The sequence below is a fragment of the Thamnophis sirtalis genome, unplaced genomic scaffold (assembly GCF_051295495.1).
Source record: "Thamnophis sirtalis isolate CommonGarterSnake01/CBP01778 unplaced genomic scaffold, rThaSir2_p1.2 scaffold_10, whole genome shotgun sequence".
Classification (NCBI taxonomy): Eukaryota; Metazoa; Chordata; class Lepidosauria; order Squamata; family Natricidae; genus Thamnophis; species Thamnophis sirtalis.
In genome coordinates, this window is record NW_028261390.1 from 53,827,122 (window position 1) to 53,844,260 (window position 17,139).

Below are 17,139 nucleotides of genomic sequence, written 5' to 3' on the forward strand. Positions count from 1 at the left end.
TCTTATTTGCTTAATTTTCAAACTTCTCTTTGATATGTCATCAAGAAGCACTCAACTTAATAATTAAATGACTTATGATCTAAAATAGTTTCAGTTTCTTCTGAAGAAAGCAAACTCAACTCCATTTCAGCCATGTGCACCGTCAGAGCTGATAAAATAGTGTTGTCCCCAATATAGGGAAGAGCCTGGTGCCGAAGCCAATGATAGATGCCAGATATGAGGTGCAGGTTTTCTGGTTGCTTTTTATTGGAGTACTCCAAGGAAAAGGGCTCCTGGCCAAAATGTTTAGAACAAAAGATTAAGTAAGCTTTATACATTTTCACCAAAGGAGAAGCTGGGACAAGGCAAGATAATAAGAAATATCCTCTAATAAACATTTTAGTAATAATTCTACAATTTGTTCTATTGGTCTCTACCTGTCCCTATTCCTAAGCTTTGGCTAATTAATGTCCCAGGAGTTTTCTAATATGCATGAAGTGTGTGCCATGATCTTGCTTTTATTTTAACAGACAGCCCATCAATAGGTAATCCCAAACCATGGTTTTGCTATATTAAAATAAGCATGCATAATTCTTTGTGTTGTACTCTCATTCTTCCTTTACATGAAAAAATTAGCAACTTTTCTCTTTTCTGGGAAAGGATACTTTTGGTATGCTGGTTTGATGGTGCTATATTTTTGTTTTACTTTTTCTTATTGCTAACATTTTCACTTGTTTCGTTACTTAAATTGTTTCATTGGTATCTTTGTTTTGGCGTCATATTTTCTTTAGTTATGCCACATGAGTCCCATGGAAAAGCAGCATCTGTATTTAATTAAAAATATAAAACTAAATTATAAGACTGATAAAGAGTGCCTCCACATGATTTTTACAGTAAAATTATCCATTGGGTGTATACAAATCAAGAAACATGCTTTGCAATGAACAGATCATTGAAACAGTTGCATTTTTTCCCAGATTCAGGCAGTTACTTCATGAACTGCTCCTGGCTGTCTCCATTGGTGTACATATTTACACACCGATGCTTTGATTTTTTTTCCAGCAGACCCAAAGTGTGCCCAACCATTCAGTCACAGCCAGGAACAGATAGGGAAGATGCTATAAGAGTTTGGGGGCAGAAAAACCATGGTGGCTTACAAAGGATTTGCACATCACTGTTGTCTGCCATGGTGCAGGGGTATCTGAAGATGAAAAGGATATAGACATATGAAAATGTCTACTTGAAACTTTTGACCATTGTGAAATCTTCTGGGGGCAATTCTATCGCAGAGATTATTGTATTGTTAGCTTTCACAAGTCTTGTTGACTCTTTTATTTCATTTGCTATCTATAATCACAGCAAATATTTCTTACAAATATTTTTCATGGAAAGAATAAATTAATATTTATGCCATAAACAATAGTGACTCCTTGTCGGAATTGGTTCATGAATCAGCAACAACTTACAAAGACGTTTGTTGTTCTTATTTTCTGATCTATCCCACCACACAAATTCTTCTATGCTCTAGTCTAGCTATTATTTTAATTTAGAATATTTGAATATTAGAAAATTGAAATGTATAGAAGAGAAATACAAAACTTCATGATCAGATGAAATAAGGGGAATGAACAATTTGGAAATATCTATACAGTAAATGTGAAGAATCTACAGCTAGTGTAAAGAAATATATTGTGTTTAATTACTATTTACTGGCCAATATTCATTACTATGCAGAACCCTTTCTTTTGACAGTTTTACTTGAATCATGCATTGAAGAAAGGAACTTCTATTGCATGCTGGAATCAACAGTTAAGGGAAACTTTTGAGTGTATTGTTTAGTAGAGCTTGGTGAAATATCAGACTCTACTGATTATTGAGGGGATCTTGAAATTCAGACTAATATTTTCTGGTAAAATTTTTTTTTCCTTAATGTATGTGACTACAGTCTTGCATGCTATCCTTATTATGGTCCAAGCAACAACACTCAATGTAGCCTTCAACTCCCACAATAAATCACTTCTTACTATCATGATGTCTAACAATGTAAGTTTTAGAAAGATCTAATGCAAGTCTTATCTGTCACTATTGATGTTTTTAAGAAGTAATAATTTGGTTTTGTAGAAATGTTCTTTTAAATCCAGATTTGCCTAAAATGGGAATTTGTTTTCTTTAAAATGCAGTTTGTGGAAATAAAAGGAAGTGTTTTCAAGAAATTTGAGAAGAACAATTTATTTCAGATGTCAAACAGTGGTATGTATATTTTTGGATGATAGCCATTAATACTACTTTCTATGTGTAAAAGTCTAAAATCTGAGGTTGATTTAGTGACACTGAATTGTACAGATTCTAGATTGTGGGCTGTGATCTGGGATGAGTGTGGATGAGCACAAGCAACTTAGAGAGGGGTCACAAATGTTTAAATCCATGGGTGGGCAAAGTCAGAAGGCTCTCAAATCTCATTCCTCTAAAGGAAATTTGGAAATCACTAGAGTAAGATCTAGAGGGACGTGATGGCTCAGTTGCTAAGACGCTGAGCTTGTTGATCAGAAATGCTGGCAGTTCGAATCCCTAGCATCGCATAACGAAGTGAGCTCCTGTTACTTGTCTCAGCTTCTGCCAACCTAGCAGTTTAAATACATGTAAAAATGCAAATAGAAAAATAGGAACTACCTTTGGTGGGAAGATAAAAGCGTTTTGTGCGCCTTCAGCATTTAGTCATGCCAGCCACATGACCACAGAGACGTCTTCAGATAGCAAAGTCTTTGAAACGGAGTTGAGCACCGCCCCCTAGAGTCAGGAACGACTAGCACATATGTGCGAGGGGAATCATTACCTTTAGCTTAGAGCAGTGGTTCCTAACCTGCCCCACCTAAGCATCTCTAAAATCCTGATTCCCCCCCCCTCGTGTCATATAATTCTTACTATTCAAAAAGTGAACTCCTACTTACATAGAGGAAGCCTAAAAGGCCATTAACTTGGTTTAAACAAGGTTCCAAAGAATATGGCATCTCCATGAAAGAGAAAAATAAAAGAACAAAAGACAGTAGAAGTCCTGAGGAACTTAAAAAATAATAGTATGAAAGGATATGAAAAAACAGGAGTTTCAAAACATATAAGAGAATTGAAATGCATAAATATAGAATAATTTTAATGAAAGTTTTTTGTAATACTTTGACCATATTAATTACTATACATCTTAAAATAAAGGTGCCTAACAAATTCAAAATACAATTTGAGCTCACCTCAAGATCATATTTACAACACAATTCTATGCATGTCTCCTCAGAAGTAAGTACCATTGTCTTCTATGGAGCTTACTCCCAGGAAAATTGTAGGATTGCAGCTTTAGTCTACTTAAGTAGTTAAGTAGGCTCCAATTTAGTCAGTTTCATTCTCAAGTCTCCTTGTTCAGTGATATCCAGTCAATTTCTTTTGTTCGGTAGCAAATCATTTACAGCACAAAAGCCACATTCAGCTAAATATGAAGATGGGAATGTAACAGCAGTTTTCTTGCAAAATAGGTTGGATTTGGGTATTTAATTTCTGTCTCACGCAAAGGAAATTTTAAAAACATTCCTTGCTTAATTTATGAATAATAAGATTGTCATGAAGAAAGGGAGGTTCTAACCTATGATCCCCCCCTACTCTCCCGCTCTATTTGAATCTGCATCTTAGTGGGGAAATGCGTTGGTACTTTAGTAGGTGGAGGTAATCACACACGCCTGGCAAGGCCTATGCATTCATGGTCCAGCCCCAGTTTGCTCTGAGAGGAAAGGTCTTGTAAAACATAGCCTGGGAAAACACAGACTAAAAGTAACTGTAAATCTAACAATTTCTTACTTAAGCTTGGGTCCTGGTTCTGTATGCTCACTGCTGGGCTTCCCCCAGCAGCCATCCACTCTGTCTCCCCACAGAACAGCTCTCCCTGCAATCACCCAGCAGCAAAGCCCACAGGAAAGAGAGAGAGAGAGAGAGACCTGTCCCATGATCCTTAGTGGGAATACATCGGATTGGCTGGCAGTTGCTCCCCCCCCCCCCAGCTGAGATATCTTTTTCAAACCATGCCCTAGGAAATGCACTTTAACAAAGACAACAATAGGTAAATGAAACAACAGCTGTTTCATCACAAATATATAAGAACAATTAGCAGGCTTTCAAAAAATTCAGTTAATAGCTCATTTTTTTAATTGCCCCCATTAAAAATCAAATCCCGCCCCACGTTGGGAACCACTGTCTTAGAGTAAGATCTAAATGGCGGCTAACTTGAATTATACAACTGTCAAAACTATGTCATTTAACTAGATATTTATTGGGTTTGCTTGGCCTGCTGTATCAATTGCAAAATCCAAAGAACCTATAAACAGCAGCCCAAAATTGAGAACTTGGATTTCTGAAACCCAAGTATGGTAACTCTAATTTTATTCATAAGAATATGCAAATCCATTTATCATTTTAAAAGTCATGCAAGATGTTACAAATTTTTGAAAGCCATTGATTCAGTATCAGTTTGGCCCAACCAACAATCTTGACCCCCTCCAATCCTTTTAACCACTTAATTTGCTAAATTTACTGCATGCCTGGAAAGGGTGGCAAACTCTATAAATTATTTACCTTAATAATCACTGCCAGGCTGAAGAATAGAGGAAAGGAAGGAAACAGAATCTTTCTGCAACTTTTTGCCTTGAGGAACTGAAGAAAAAGTTTAGCTCTAAAGAAAAAGCAGCTATTGCACAAATTTGCACCAAACGGCCCTGGCAGAAGCTGGGTCCTAAAGGCAGCCAGATGGGCAGCAAAATGTTTTCCAAAGGTTTCCATGCTTTTTCCTGCCTGTCGACTGTCTTTTAAGAAATGTGGGTTTCTGGCTGTGGGTTAAGTGAAAAGTTTTGGGAAACTGGTCCTGCAGCTGCTGCCTTTGCATCTAGGCAACTGACTTCCTCAAAGCTAGCAAAAGCCATGAGCCAGTCTCCTGATGACCAGTTAATTAATCTCAGTAGAGATCCAGCCCATAAGGATGGTTTCATTACGTGAGCATGGAGCCTTGCTTGGAAAGCTTTCTGGCATTGTAATGTAATCTAGCTGGGGTCTTCCCACTTGCTGGGCTATTTTTGGCTTTGCAGAGCTTTTTGCTGTTTGTCTGCCCCCTTTTTACACCCAGCTGGGTGATGGGCCTCCCAAGGCCTCCCACACCTATGGGGTACCCTGTGCTGGCTTAACAGTCTGTGTTTATTTAACAGTGGCATTAGGGAGAGCAGGGGGAGTTATTAAACAAGGTTGTTTCAACAGTTGTCATCACTTGCAACTATAATGGGTAGGCTCCATTACAGGCGTAGGTTGAGGACTACCTGTATGAAATTATGAGTGGTTTGTTTGCCTTCCTCCTGGATCTTCGGTATAGTAGGCTTTTAGGAAACTGGAAACTTATGTAGAGTTAAGAGATAATTACTATTATTACTGTCATCATTATTTTAGATATCAAAGAGAGATTCACCAATTATGTGCTGTTACTGATAGTTTGCCTAAGAAATATGGAACAATTTTCATGGAACCCAGGTAAATACTTTAGACATAAACATTAAAATGAAATATTCCAGATATGTTCATATATTATCATCATCATATTAGCCATTGTCTATCCACTACAGGATGACGGCCTCTTCTATATGTTTCCAACCAATACAGTTCTGAGCTTTCTTTTGCCAGTTGGGCCCGCAATACTTGCTGATGTTCATATATATTAATTGTCAAACATGTATTTGTTTGTTGCAATAATAAAATGAGGTTGTTTCCTTTATTTTTTTCATTTAATTTTAATTTATTTTTCACTTTATTTTTTATTTCTTTGTACTGTGTATTTAAACATTTTATTAGATTATAGAATAAAATACAAAAATATGAAAGCAAATAATAGGACACCGTGGGGAGGGAAAGGAGAAAGAAAAGTGAAGAGGGGAGGAACTTCCAACTCCCTCTGTTGCAGTAGAATAAAGCATCAACATTGAACCTCAACTTTTTACTTTTCGAAAATAATATAAACTAGCCATTTCTATAACAACAAATCAATCTAATCAGTGAAACCCAAAAAGTTTCATTTTTTTCCATCTCAATCACAATGTTCAGAAGTGGTTTCCATGTAGCAACAAAACTACTTATATTCTTTTCTTTAATCAAAGCAGTCACTTTAGGTATCTCTGCCAGCTCATCAACGTCTGTAGCCATTCATCCATGGTGGGAATCAAAATGTCCTTGCATTTTGGGGCATACAGTTGTCATGCTGCCATCAACATATATAAGATCAAATTCCAAATTTTCTTTTCTAAGTCTTTTTCCATTAAACCCAGAAGAAAAGAAACACAGCAGCTGGCTACAAGGGGGGAATCAGAGAGACAAAGAGGAGTAGGTAGTGTCCCTTTAACTCCATTTCATTTGAACTTTCCTGAGGCTGATGATTGGAGCTGCTGGCTACAGGGGGGGGGGGGGAGATCAGAGAGACAAAGAGGAGTAGATAGTTGCCCTTTAACTCCATTTCATTTGAACTTTCCTGAGGCTGATGATTGGAGCTGCTGGCTACAGGGGGGGGGGGGGAGATCAGAGAGACAAAGAGGAGTAGATAGTTGCCCTTTAACTCCATTTCATTTGAACTTTCCTGAGGCTGGTGGTTGGAGCTAACGGCACGCAAATCATATATCCATAAACCAAAATAGCAATAATACATTCTAGATTAGTGCGCTTAAAATTGTGATTTTATTTTATTTCAAAATGACTGACTTAGTTCAATGTAATAGCTGTTTTGCACGTGTCTTTCGCAGTACTCTCTTCAAATTTGGATACTGTCCCCTTTGTAAACAAATTACTAGTCTACATAGACAGACTACCTATCTAGAATCTCTAATCTGTGCTCTCCAAGCAGAAATTAGGTGCCCAATTTGGCCATTCCACACTATGGAGATGCCACGCTATCAGCCCCCTCTACCACAAAGATCCTGCAGGAAAAGAGTAGTCTGGACAACCGTGAGATCTGGCAGGGTGAGAGCTGTGAACCATAAAAACAAAGCTTTTGCTGTGACCCAGCATAACAGATATAGTGCCCTTGCTGACCTTAATGGGGACACTAAAGAGACAGGTCAAGGTAGTTGTGATAATGATGACTCAAATAAGCAGGGGACCGTGGTCCAACATGAAGAACTTTCTTTGGAAAGGCGACCCAGGTATCACACATCAGTTTCACAAGAAGATCAAGGTATGTAAAAAGAGAAGTCACCTTCTGGTTGGTGATTCATTCGTAAGGGATGTAAATTTAGGAAAGGATATGGAGGTTTTAAAAGAGGTCAGGAGTCTGCCAGGTGTTACTGCCAGCAGAGACAAGAGGCGTATTCTTAAGATAGTCAAGAATGCAAGTAAGGACTGTGATGTTGATACTATTATACATTTTGGCACAAATGATCTGTCCCAAAAAGATATAATTTCTGTGAAGAATGATTTCCAGAGCTTGGGTATGAACTTAGCAGTGTAGGTTGTAGGCTTATCTTTTCAGAGGTTTTACCAGTATATAAGGAACAAAAAGGGAAGGGCCAGCATGTAGCAGAGTTTAATGTGTGGCTAAAGGAGTAGTGTAAAAGGGAAGGCTTTGGCTTTATTAGTCATGTCTGCAGCTGGTCCAATGAAAAACTGTACAAAAGAGATGGTTTGCACCCATCCAAGAAAGGGACTGAGTTACTTAGCATTAAATTCACAGATTTTTTTGGGATAAACATTTAAACTGAACAGCGGGGACAGAGAATTAATTGATACAGAACATTTCTGTCCACAGCAATCTAAAATTCATAGGGTTATCAGTGCATGTATCACAGATGTTTGTGCGGGTATGATTATCACTCCTGCTGTCAAGCAAAACCAAGCATTTAATAGTGAGTGCCATACCATGTGCATGAATCATACAAGTGGCAAGAAAATAGGGGCAGTCAAGACATAACACAGGTTATGTAGACAGTAAACACAGGGTCAATCAAAATGGATTCAAATGTATATACACCAATGCACAGAGTATGAGGTGAATAAACAAGATGAATTAGAAATTCAAGTAAATGAGGGCAGATACGATATTGTTGCCATTACAGAAACTTGGTGGGATGAAACCCACAAATGGAACTTACAGCTAGAAGGATTTAAATTATTTAAAAGAAATAGACCAAATAATAGAGGAAGTGGAGTTGCTCTATATATAAGAAATAACTACATCTCTACAGAAATAGAGCACAACAATAATGAGAACTATCTTGAATGCATTTGGGTCAATATTAAAGGTTGGGGGGGATGACATTGCCATAGGTCTATACTACAGGCCACCCAATCAAGCAGAGGAAGTAGATGAATTTTTTTCTAGTCAGCTAACTAAGGTATGTAGGAAGCACACCACAATAGTAGTGGGGGATTTTAACTACCCTGGGGAAACAAACTTTGCACCAAGTGGAAGAGCCAACAGGTTCCTAACAAACCTAGCAGACAATTTTGTTTCCCCAAAAGTAGAGAAGGGAACAAGGCAATCAGCCATATTGGATTTAATTCTCACTAACAGAGAGGAAATGATAGAAGGCGTTGAAGCCACAGGAACCCTGGGGGCAAGTGACCGTGCAATATTGGAATTTGACTTTATGCAAACACAAGTAGTAGAACAAAGGCAAACTAGAGTCTTGGACTTTAAGAGAGTTACTTTCAATAAACTCAGAGAGAGCTTGGGAAGAATTCCATGGATGAGAATCCTCAAAGGGAAAACAACTCAAGAAGCTTGGGAAATTTTGAAAAATGAGATTACAAAAGCCCAGTCTAGCACAATACCAATGAAGAAGAAAAATAGGAGCTCCCAAAAGAAACCAGCATGGCTGCATAAAGAACTCTCTGACAAATTGAAAGACAAAAAAGATAAGTATAAAAAGTGGAAAGAGGGGGACATATCTAAGGCAGAATAAGCGAATAGCCCGAGCCTGTAAAGATGAAATGAGGAAAGCTAAGGCTCACGATGAAGAAAGGCTTGCCACAAAAGTAAAAAATAACCAAAAAAGCTTCTTCCAGTATGTTAAAAACAAGAAAAAAGTTGAGGGAACAATTGGTCCATTGCTGGGAGAGAGTGGCAAGAAGGTGACAAGCAACAGGGAGAAAGCAGAACTATTTAACTCATTTTTTTGCATCTGTCTTTACACAAAGGGATAAAACAATCCAATCTATCAAAAACAGTACCACAAAAATCAGATTAGGAACACAAGTTGAAATAGGGAAGAAAATGGTAAATGAGCACCTATCTACTCTAGACGAGTTCAAATCACCAGGACCGGATGGATTACATCCCAGGATTCTGAAGGAACTGGCAGACAAGATCTCAGAACCACTGAACTATATCTTTCAGAGATCCTGGAGCACTGGGGAACTACCAGACTACTGGAAAAGAGCTGATGTGGTTCCCATCTTCAAAAAAGGGGGGGAAAAATAGATCCAGGAAACAACAGACCTATCAGCCTGACCTCAATACCAGGAAAGATTCTGGAAAAGATAATCAAGCAACGAATTAGCAAACACCTAGAAGCAAACAAAGTAATAGCCAAAAGCCAACATGGGTTTGTCAAAAACAGATCATGCCAGACTAATCTTATTGCATTCTTTGACAATGTGACAAAATTAGTGGACCAGAGGAATGCCGTCGATATAGTTTACTTGGACTTCAGTACCGCTTTTGATACAACCTACTACTAGATAAAGTAGAAGAATGTGGGTTGCACAGCATCACCACCAGATGGATTCGTAACTGGCTGACCAACCGCACTCAACATGTAGTCCTCAATGGAACAGCATCTACATGAAGGGAAGTATGCAGTGGAGTACCCCAAGGCTCTGTTTTACTCTTCAACATCTTCATCAATGATTTGGATGAGAATAAATGGGGAACTCATCAAATTTGCAGATAACACCAAGCTGGCAGAAATAGCCAACACTCCAGAAGATAGGCTTAAGATACAGAGGGATCTTGACAAACTTGAACATTGGGCACTATCTGATAAAATGAAATCCAATGGCGAAAAGAGTAAGGTTCTACATTTAGGCAACAAAAACGAAATGCATAGGTACAGTATAGGTGGTATCTTACTCAATAGTAGTAACTGAAAGGGATCTTGGAGTCCTAGTGGACAACCATTTAAATATGAGCCAGCGGTGTGCAGCAGCTGCCAAAAAAGCCAACACAGTTCTAGGCTGCATAAACAGAGGGATAGAATCAAGATTATGTGAAGTGTTAATACCACTTTATAATGCTTGGTAAGGCCACACTTGGAATACTGCATTCAGTTTTGATGTAGAAAAGATTGTGCAGAGAAGAGCAACAAAGATGATTAGGGGACTGGAGAATAAAACACATGAAGAACAGTTGCAGGAACTGGGTATGTCTAGTTTAATGAAAAGAAGGACTAGGGGAGACATGATAGCAGTGTTCCAATATTTCAGGGGTTGCCACAAAGAAGAGGGAGTCAAGCTATTCTCCAAGGCACCTGAGGGTAGAATAAGAAGCAATGGGTGGAAACTAATCAAAGAGAGAAGCAACTTAGAACTGAGGAGAAATTTCCTGACAGTTAGAACAATTAATCAGTGGAATAATTTGCCTCCAGATGTTGTGAATGCCCCAACACTGGAAGTCTTTAAGAAGATGTTGGATAGCCGTTTGTCTGAAACGGTATAGGGTTTCCTGCCTAGGCAAGGGGGTTGGATTAGAAAATCTCCAAGGTCCCTTCCAACTCTGCTATTGTATTGTATAAAAGTTTCTGGTTTCATCTTTATCTTTATTTTAAGAATTTTCTGCATTAAAATATGAATCTTACTCCAAAATTTCTTTGCTTTATTGCATGTCCACTATAAATGAAAAAAGATCATTTCATTACATTTACATTTCCAATATTAATTTGAAATACCTTTATACATTTTAAATAGCTTATTGAGTGTTAAATTCCAGCAATACAACATCTTATAAATTTTTTTCTTTTAAATTATAGTTTAATGTGAATGTTAAACCTTTTGTTCACATATTTTCCCATTGTTTAAGCATCAAATTATATGCAAAATTCTTTGCCCACTGAATCAAATAATGTTTTACATATTCACTTTACAAATTCAGTTACAATAATGTTTTATAAACCTTAGCAATAATATGTTCATCACTGTAAGTCCTTTTTAATATCATTCCAAGGAAGCACATAATTATTTTGAAACAATTTTATATTTGTGTTTATCAACAAAGCCTCCAAGTATTTTACCTTTTTCTCAACCTTAAAACCCTTTTTAGTTAATATATCACTATCTTGAGATGACATATTTTAAATCAACATTGTTGTTTTTTGTTCCTTGATTTTAAAACCCACCAAAATCCCAAACTCATTTAATTTGCTCAACAAATATTCTGTGTTATTTTTTGATCTTGCAAGAATATAACCAGATCATCAGCAAATGCCCTCAATTTATAAACTTCTCTCTTGATAGTTATATCCATTATTTTCTCATCTTGCCTCATATCTGTTCAAAACTTCTAACACCAATGTAAATAGTAAAGGAGACAAAGGGTATCCTTGTCTCTTACCATTTTGAATTTCACCTGAGTTAGTTAAATCATCACTAATGATAATTTTTGCTTTCTGTGACATGCTCTGACTCCTTGAATAAAGTTCTTTCCAAAGTCCATTTCTTCTAGCACTTTAAACCCAATTTAAATTGTTAAAGACTTTCTCTGCATCTAAAAATATTAAAGCTGCCTGTTTCTCATTTTGATATTGTAAATATTCAATAATGTTCAATACAATACTTACATTATCTCTTAGCTGTCTTTTTGGCAGGAAGCCTGATTGGTCTTCATGTATATATGCTTGTAAAATCTTCTTTAGTCTTTCTGCCAAAACTGCAGCAAAGACAGTGGTGGGTTGCAAGCGGTATGCCCCGGTACGGGCGTACTGGTGCCTGCCGGGAGCAACGGGTACCGTTCCGGTATGGTGCTCCGGAAGGCCCACTGCTCGCCCGAGCTCCTTACTTTGCACCGTACCAATTGCACCGGGATCCGGAACCCACCACTGAGCAAAGAGTTTATAAAAAGGTAAAGATTCACCTGCTCATATGTGCTAGTCGTTTCCGGGTCTTGGGGCACTGCTCATCTCCGTTTTAAAGCCAAAGAGCCAGAGCTGTCCGAAGACAATTCCGTGGTCATGTGGCTGGAATGACTCATCGCCGAAGGCACATGGAGCACTGTTACCTTCCCACCAAAGTGGTCCTATTTTTCTACTTCAATTTTTATGTGTTTTTGAACTGCTAGGTGGGCAGAAGCTGGGACAAGTAACGGGAGCTCACTCGATTATGCGGCACTAGGGATTCAAACCACTGAACGACCGACCTTCTGATCAACAATCTCAGTGGCTTAGCTGAGAATTTATAGTCCTTGTTTAATAATGATATTGCTGTGTAATTCTTCATCTTTGTATCATCTTGACCCTCCTTCGGTAACAACACAATATTAGCTTCCTTCCACATTTTAGGTATCTTTCCTCTTTTAATGGTTGAATAAGTTCATCCGCAAAGCACTTATCATATTGGCTCATAAGGCCATCTGGGCTTGGAGCTTTACCTGTTTTCATTTTTTTAATGGCTTCTGATATCTCAAAGGCAGTTATTGGATCATTCATAAGTTGTCTCTGAGTTTGAGATAATTTAGGTAGCTGTTGTCTTAAAAGATATTTATATATTAGACATATCTAACTCCTTTCTTTTATACAAATTAGTATAAAAATCATGAAAAGACTTTTTGAGAAATTTGTTTTCTGTTATTATATTGCTGCCTTCAAAAATTTTCTCAATCATTCTCTTTTCCCTTTCCTTTCTTAATTTATATGCCAGCCATCTCCCTGATTTATTTGCAAACTCAAAGTGTCTTTGTTTAGTGTACTTCAGTTTTGTTTCTATTTCTGTTAACATGGAGAGTTGTAGCAGTTTAGTTTCATGTAAAGTTTTAGAATTCGTCGGTGTCTTTTGCAATTCGATTTCTCTGTCTGATTTCATCCAGTATCTTTTGCGTCTTTCCTGGGATTTTTTCTTCTCTAAGCAATTATACTGTATAAAATAACCCCTCATAACAGTTTTACTAGCATCCCACACAGGCGTTGTCCCTTTACCTAAATTATTATCAAAGTATTTGTGTAATTTCATATAGGAATGGATTTCCAGAGGAAAAATTGCAGACTTCAGGAACTAGGAACACTACTCAGGTGACCCTGAGGACACAGATAAATCTCCAAGTGCTTCAAGGAGCCTCTAAAAGGATGCAAATTATCAGCTGTCTGCAAGGAATATAATTCCTTCCATTCCCCACTATCCTGTCAGAGCTGAAGAAGCTTCTTGGATGAGAAGTGAAAAGTCTTCAAAAGAAAAAAAACAAGAAAGTCCAGTTGCCTCCTGAAAAAACAGCTTTGGGATATTCGTGTAGTTTCTTTTTACAATCTTTTACTATCATTTCCTTTTGAAAAATAGATTCATTTAATCTCCATCTGAAGTTCAAACTATTTCCTACTACTACCAAAAGCACTGAATTATGATCAGAAAAGGATTTAGGTAAAATATCTACTTTTAAAATCTTATTTGCAAGGTTTTTAGTTCATTTCATATCCTTGAAAAAGATTTGTCTTTCTGAAAAAAGGTATATTCTCTGGAATAGCCATTTTTATACTCCATGAATCTTTTAGTGTTAAATTGTTGTTCATCTCAAAAAAGGTCTTTGGTAATTTATCCTGGAAATGTTTAAGCAGATTCAAAGTAGTAGATCCAAAACTGGTACAATTACTCAATTCAAATCCCCCAACACAAACTAATTTTCATTTGAAAAGGGTAATAATTGATCCATCAGATTCTTTTAAAAATCTTTTATCATCATTTGACCTGTACACGCCAATCACTATTGATTTTATTCCATTAAGTTCAATTTCCATGATTACAAATCTACCATGTTCATCTGCTATAAGTATTTTAGGTTTAAGTTGAGGCTTTATGTATAGAACAACTCCATTAATCTTTTTTAAACCAGCAGATATTTATTTATTTATTTATTTATTTATTACTTTATTTATTTATTACTTTATTCTTTATATCTTTGTATTGCCATTGGATATTAAGTTCTGACTGGTACATAATTTTAATTCCTTCTTTTACAAGTTACTGAAGTGCTTTTAGTGACATTATAACAAATGACTATGCCTTGTATTTTGCTCTGCTCCATTCAGTAGAGCACAATTCGTCTCAGTATCTTTGGTTATATGCAATTTCACCCTTGTACTGATCAGATTTAGGACCCTGATAATGTCAGGAAATTGGTCCTGATTCACATTTTGCCGGCATTCTATTAAATATTTTCAGACTTCGCTTTTAAGAATATGGATTAAGGATTCTATTTTGCATATATTGAGGGGAATGCAAAATAAGACATTCCATCTGTGTTTAGATCTTTTTTTTTTTTGTTCCAGACCAAATTTATTCCTGTGAATTCCTTCCTTCTTTTACAGATCATTTGTGGGTATTGTTCCCTGATGTCTGCATGGTGATTGCATCAGAAGTTGCTGTTGATATTGTGAAACATGCTTTCATAACCAAATTCAATGATATCACAGCTGATGTAAGTATATACTTAAACATTTCCAAATGATTGGACCAAATCTGCTTTAGGTTTTATAGAAGAAATGAGGGAAATATTACCTTGCCTTTCTCACCTGTGCATGAGTTACTCCCATTGATTAAAAATAGCTAAATATACCATACTTCTTTTTTTAATGGAATTAGATCTTACAAAATTAATTAATTATTATAGTTACACTTAGATTGGGGCTATTCCTAAAGGCAGGCTCCCTATGTTGAGTTCTTCCCACATCTTTGTACTATGGAGCAGTGTTTGTGAAAGCAGTGCTGGCTGGGAAATTCTGGGAGTTGGAAGTCCACATATCTTAAAGTTGCAAAGATTGAGAAACACCAAAATAGAGAACTATCTGCATATTAAAAACTTAAAAGCTAACTTGTAAACTTAACTGATAGCATAGGTTGGGGATAGGAAAAGACAGGGGTGATTATGTTGTTAAACATGGAAAAATAATCCAAGCTGATTATAGGAGAGAGATACAGCAATCGCTTGTTCCTTCTGCTCAGATTTACAGCTAAACTAACTTTTTTTGTCACCTTTTATTCACTTATCTCTTGGTTCTGTTCTTGAGCAAGATTTTAATAAAGAACTCTGCCTAATATTAATACTTCTGTCCTCAACTTACAGACATAACTGAGCTAAAAAATCACAAAATGGATCACATAATGCCAAATGTTATGAAGTTATTTGCAGTCATTATGTGATGATGCAAATAGCCATAATTATTGACCCATTCCAGGTGCCCAAAATGCAGTCATGCAATCTGGAGGAGGAGGAGGGAAATTGGAACTTTGAATCTGGATCATAAGTAGCCTGGGGAGGTCTGTTGTAACTTTGAGCAGTCACTAAGTGATTGTCGTTAAGTTGAGAACTGCTATACTTTTTGTTTGATTGATGGTTTTTTAACATTGTATTTATCCCTTTATTTATCCTTTTAAACAAAATATATGTCTTTTGTTACAAAATTGAAGTACAAAGTAGAAATAGGAAAAGGAAATGTTGAAGCACAAAGATGAAAAAGCAAGATGACACTGTATTTCAATTTATAAAAACCTAGTGAAAATGAGAAAAAAAATAATTATCTACCTCTTTCTTTTTATTTGTATCCCCAAGCATGAACCACAGTTTAGACACTTACTAATTGTTGTTGGTTTCTATTTGAGTTCTAAAATATATGTCTAAATTTGCCTAGCTATGTAATATATTGTATATAACGAAGGCCTTCCTATTGAAACTTTCATGATGGGTGTATATTGTCAATTTTAGCATTGCAGCTTATTGTTCCATTTTAGTTTCCCTGTCTAATAATGTATTCAAGATATCTCTTTTTTGGTGCTGTGCTAGGTATATTCTTGCTGCAATCAATGTGTATTGTAATGTTTACTAAATCCTCAGTTTTGGCCTTTATTATATTATGCATACAGGAATTTGGCTTTTTGTGTTGGGTGCAATGCTCGGCATTTGGCTGCTCAGTGCCCCTCTTTTTCTGCATTTGAAGCATACGGTGGAGTGGCAGCATGGTGTTCTGACCCAGCCTTCTTGAGCCCCACTCAACAGCCTACTCCTGAGGAGAAACCCCTTTTTATTTAGAAAGGCAGGAATACACTGCATTCACTGACAAAGCTCCAGGTCACACATCCTTAGGTGATTCACAAGCCTTAGCAGTCTCTGAGTTCCCCCCGCAGGGAGGAACAAAATATATGTCTTTTGTTACAAAATTGAAGTACAAAAGAAATAGGAAAAGGAAATGTTGAAGCACAAAGATGAAAAAGCAAGATGACACTGTATTTCAATTTATAAACCTACTGAAAATGAGAAAAAATGTACTCTAATTCTAACTATAATGACTTTGAAGCTTCTAAATGTTAGGGTCTGTCTGTACCTGGCAGGCTGGGGAAAGAGGCGCTGTTCACTGAAAGCAGGTTACAGAATGGTTATTTCTCTCTTCGTCAAATCACCCAGCTCATTTGTCCTATGTATAGAAAGAGAAGATAAGAAAACCTGCATTAAATGTCTGGGTGTTATTAGGGGCATGTCAAGCCCAAGAAAGGGTTTTGACCCCTGCCTGGAGCCCACAAACTTGGTTCTTGCATATTTCTTACTTCCTTTGAGTGGATTATCTACACACTTCCTCATCTTCTATCCTCCTTTTAAGAACACAAACATATACACCACCTATTATCCCTAGTCCAATTGAAGCAACCAAATAGTGTTATTTCCATCTGACTTAGGATTTTGATTACTGCAGATGCTGTCCCTGGCTACATGAATATTCAAAAGCAAACAGATTGAAGGGTTTTCATATGCACATTTATCTTTTCTCTCTAATAATAAGTGTCTGCTATTAATCTGTCAAATGGCTAATAAAAGGATTTGCATATGTTATCCTGTCCACAGGTTTACAGTGAATATAAAGCCAGCCTTGCCTTTGACTTTGTTAGCAGTCGGCAGAAAAATGTAAGTGTTGG

At 36.9% G+C, this 17,139-nt stretch overlaps 1 protein-coding gene across 2 annotated transcripts in view; it reads left to right on the forward strand.

Moving 5' to 3' along the window:
• The window catches only part of TAPT1 (transmembrane anterior posterior transformation 1), a 75,359-nt gene that overhangs the window by 49,256 nt on the left and 8,964 nt on the right, over positions 1-17,139 (forward strand). The window contains exons 6-10 of one of the 2 annotated variants that reach the window (XM_087724625.1): positions 1,925-2,022; positions 2,160-2,229; positions 5,449-5,529; positions 14,544-14,653; positions 17,069-17,128. In XM_087724625.1, the coding sequence (XP_087580751.1) occupies positions 1,925-2,022; positions 2,160-2,229; positions 5,449-5,529; positions 14,544-14,653; positions 17,069-17,128 (419 nt within the window). The remainder of the gene's footprint in view (positions 1-1,924; positions 2,023-2,159; positions 2,230-5,448; positions 5,530-14,543; positions 14,654-17,068; positions 17,129-17,139) is intronic. The other variant, XM_087724626.1, reaches the window with a different exon arrangement.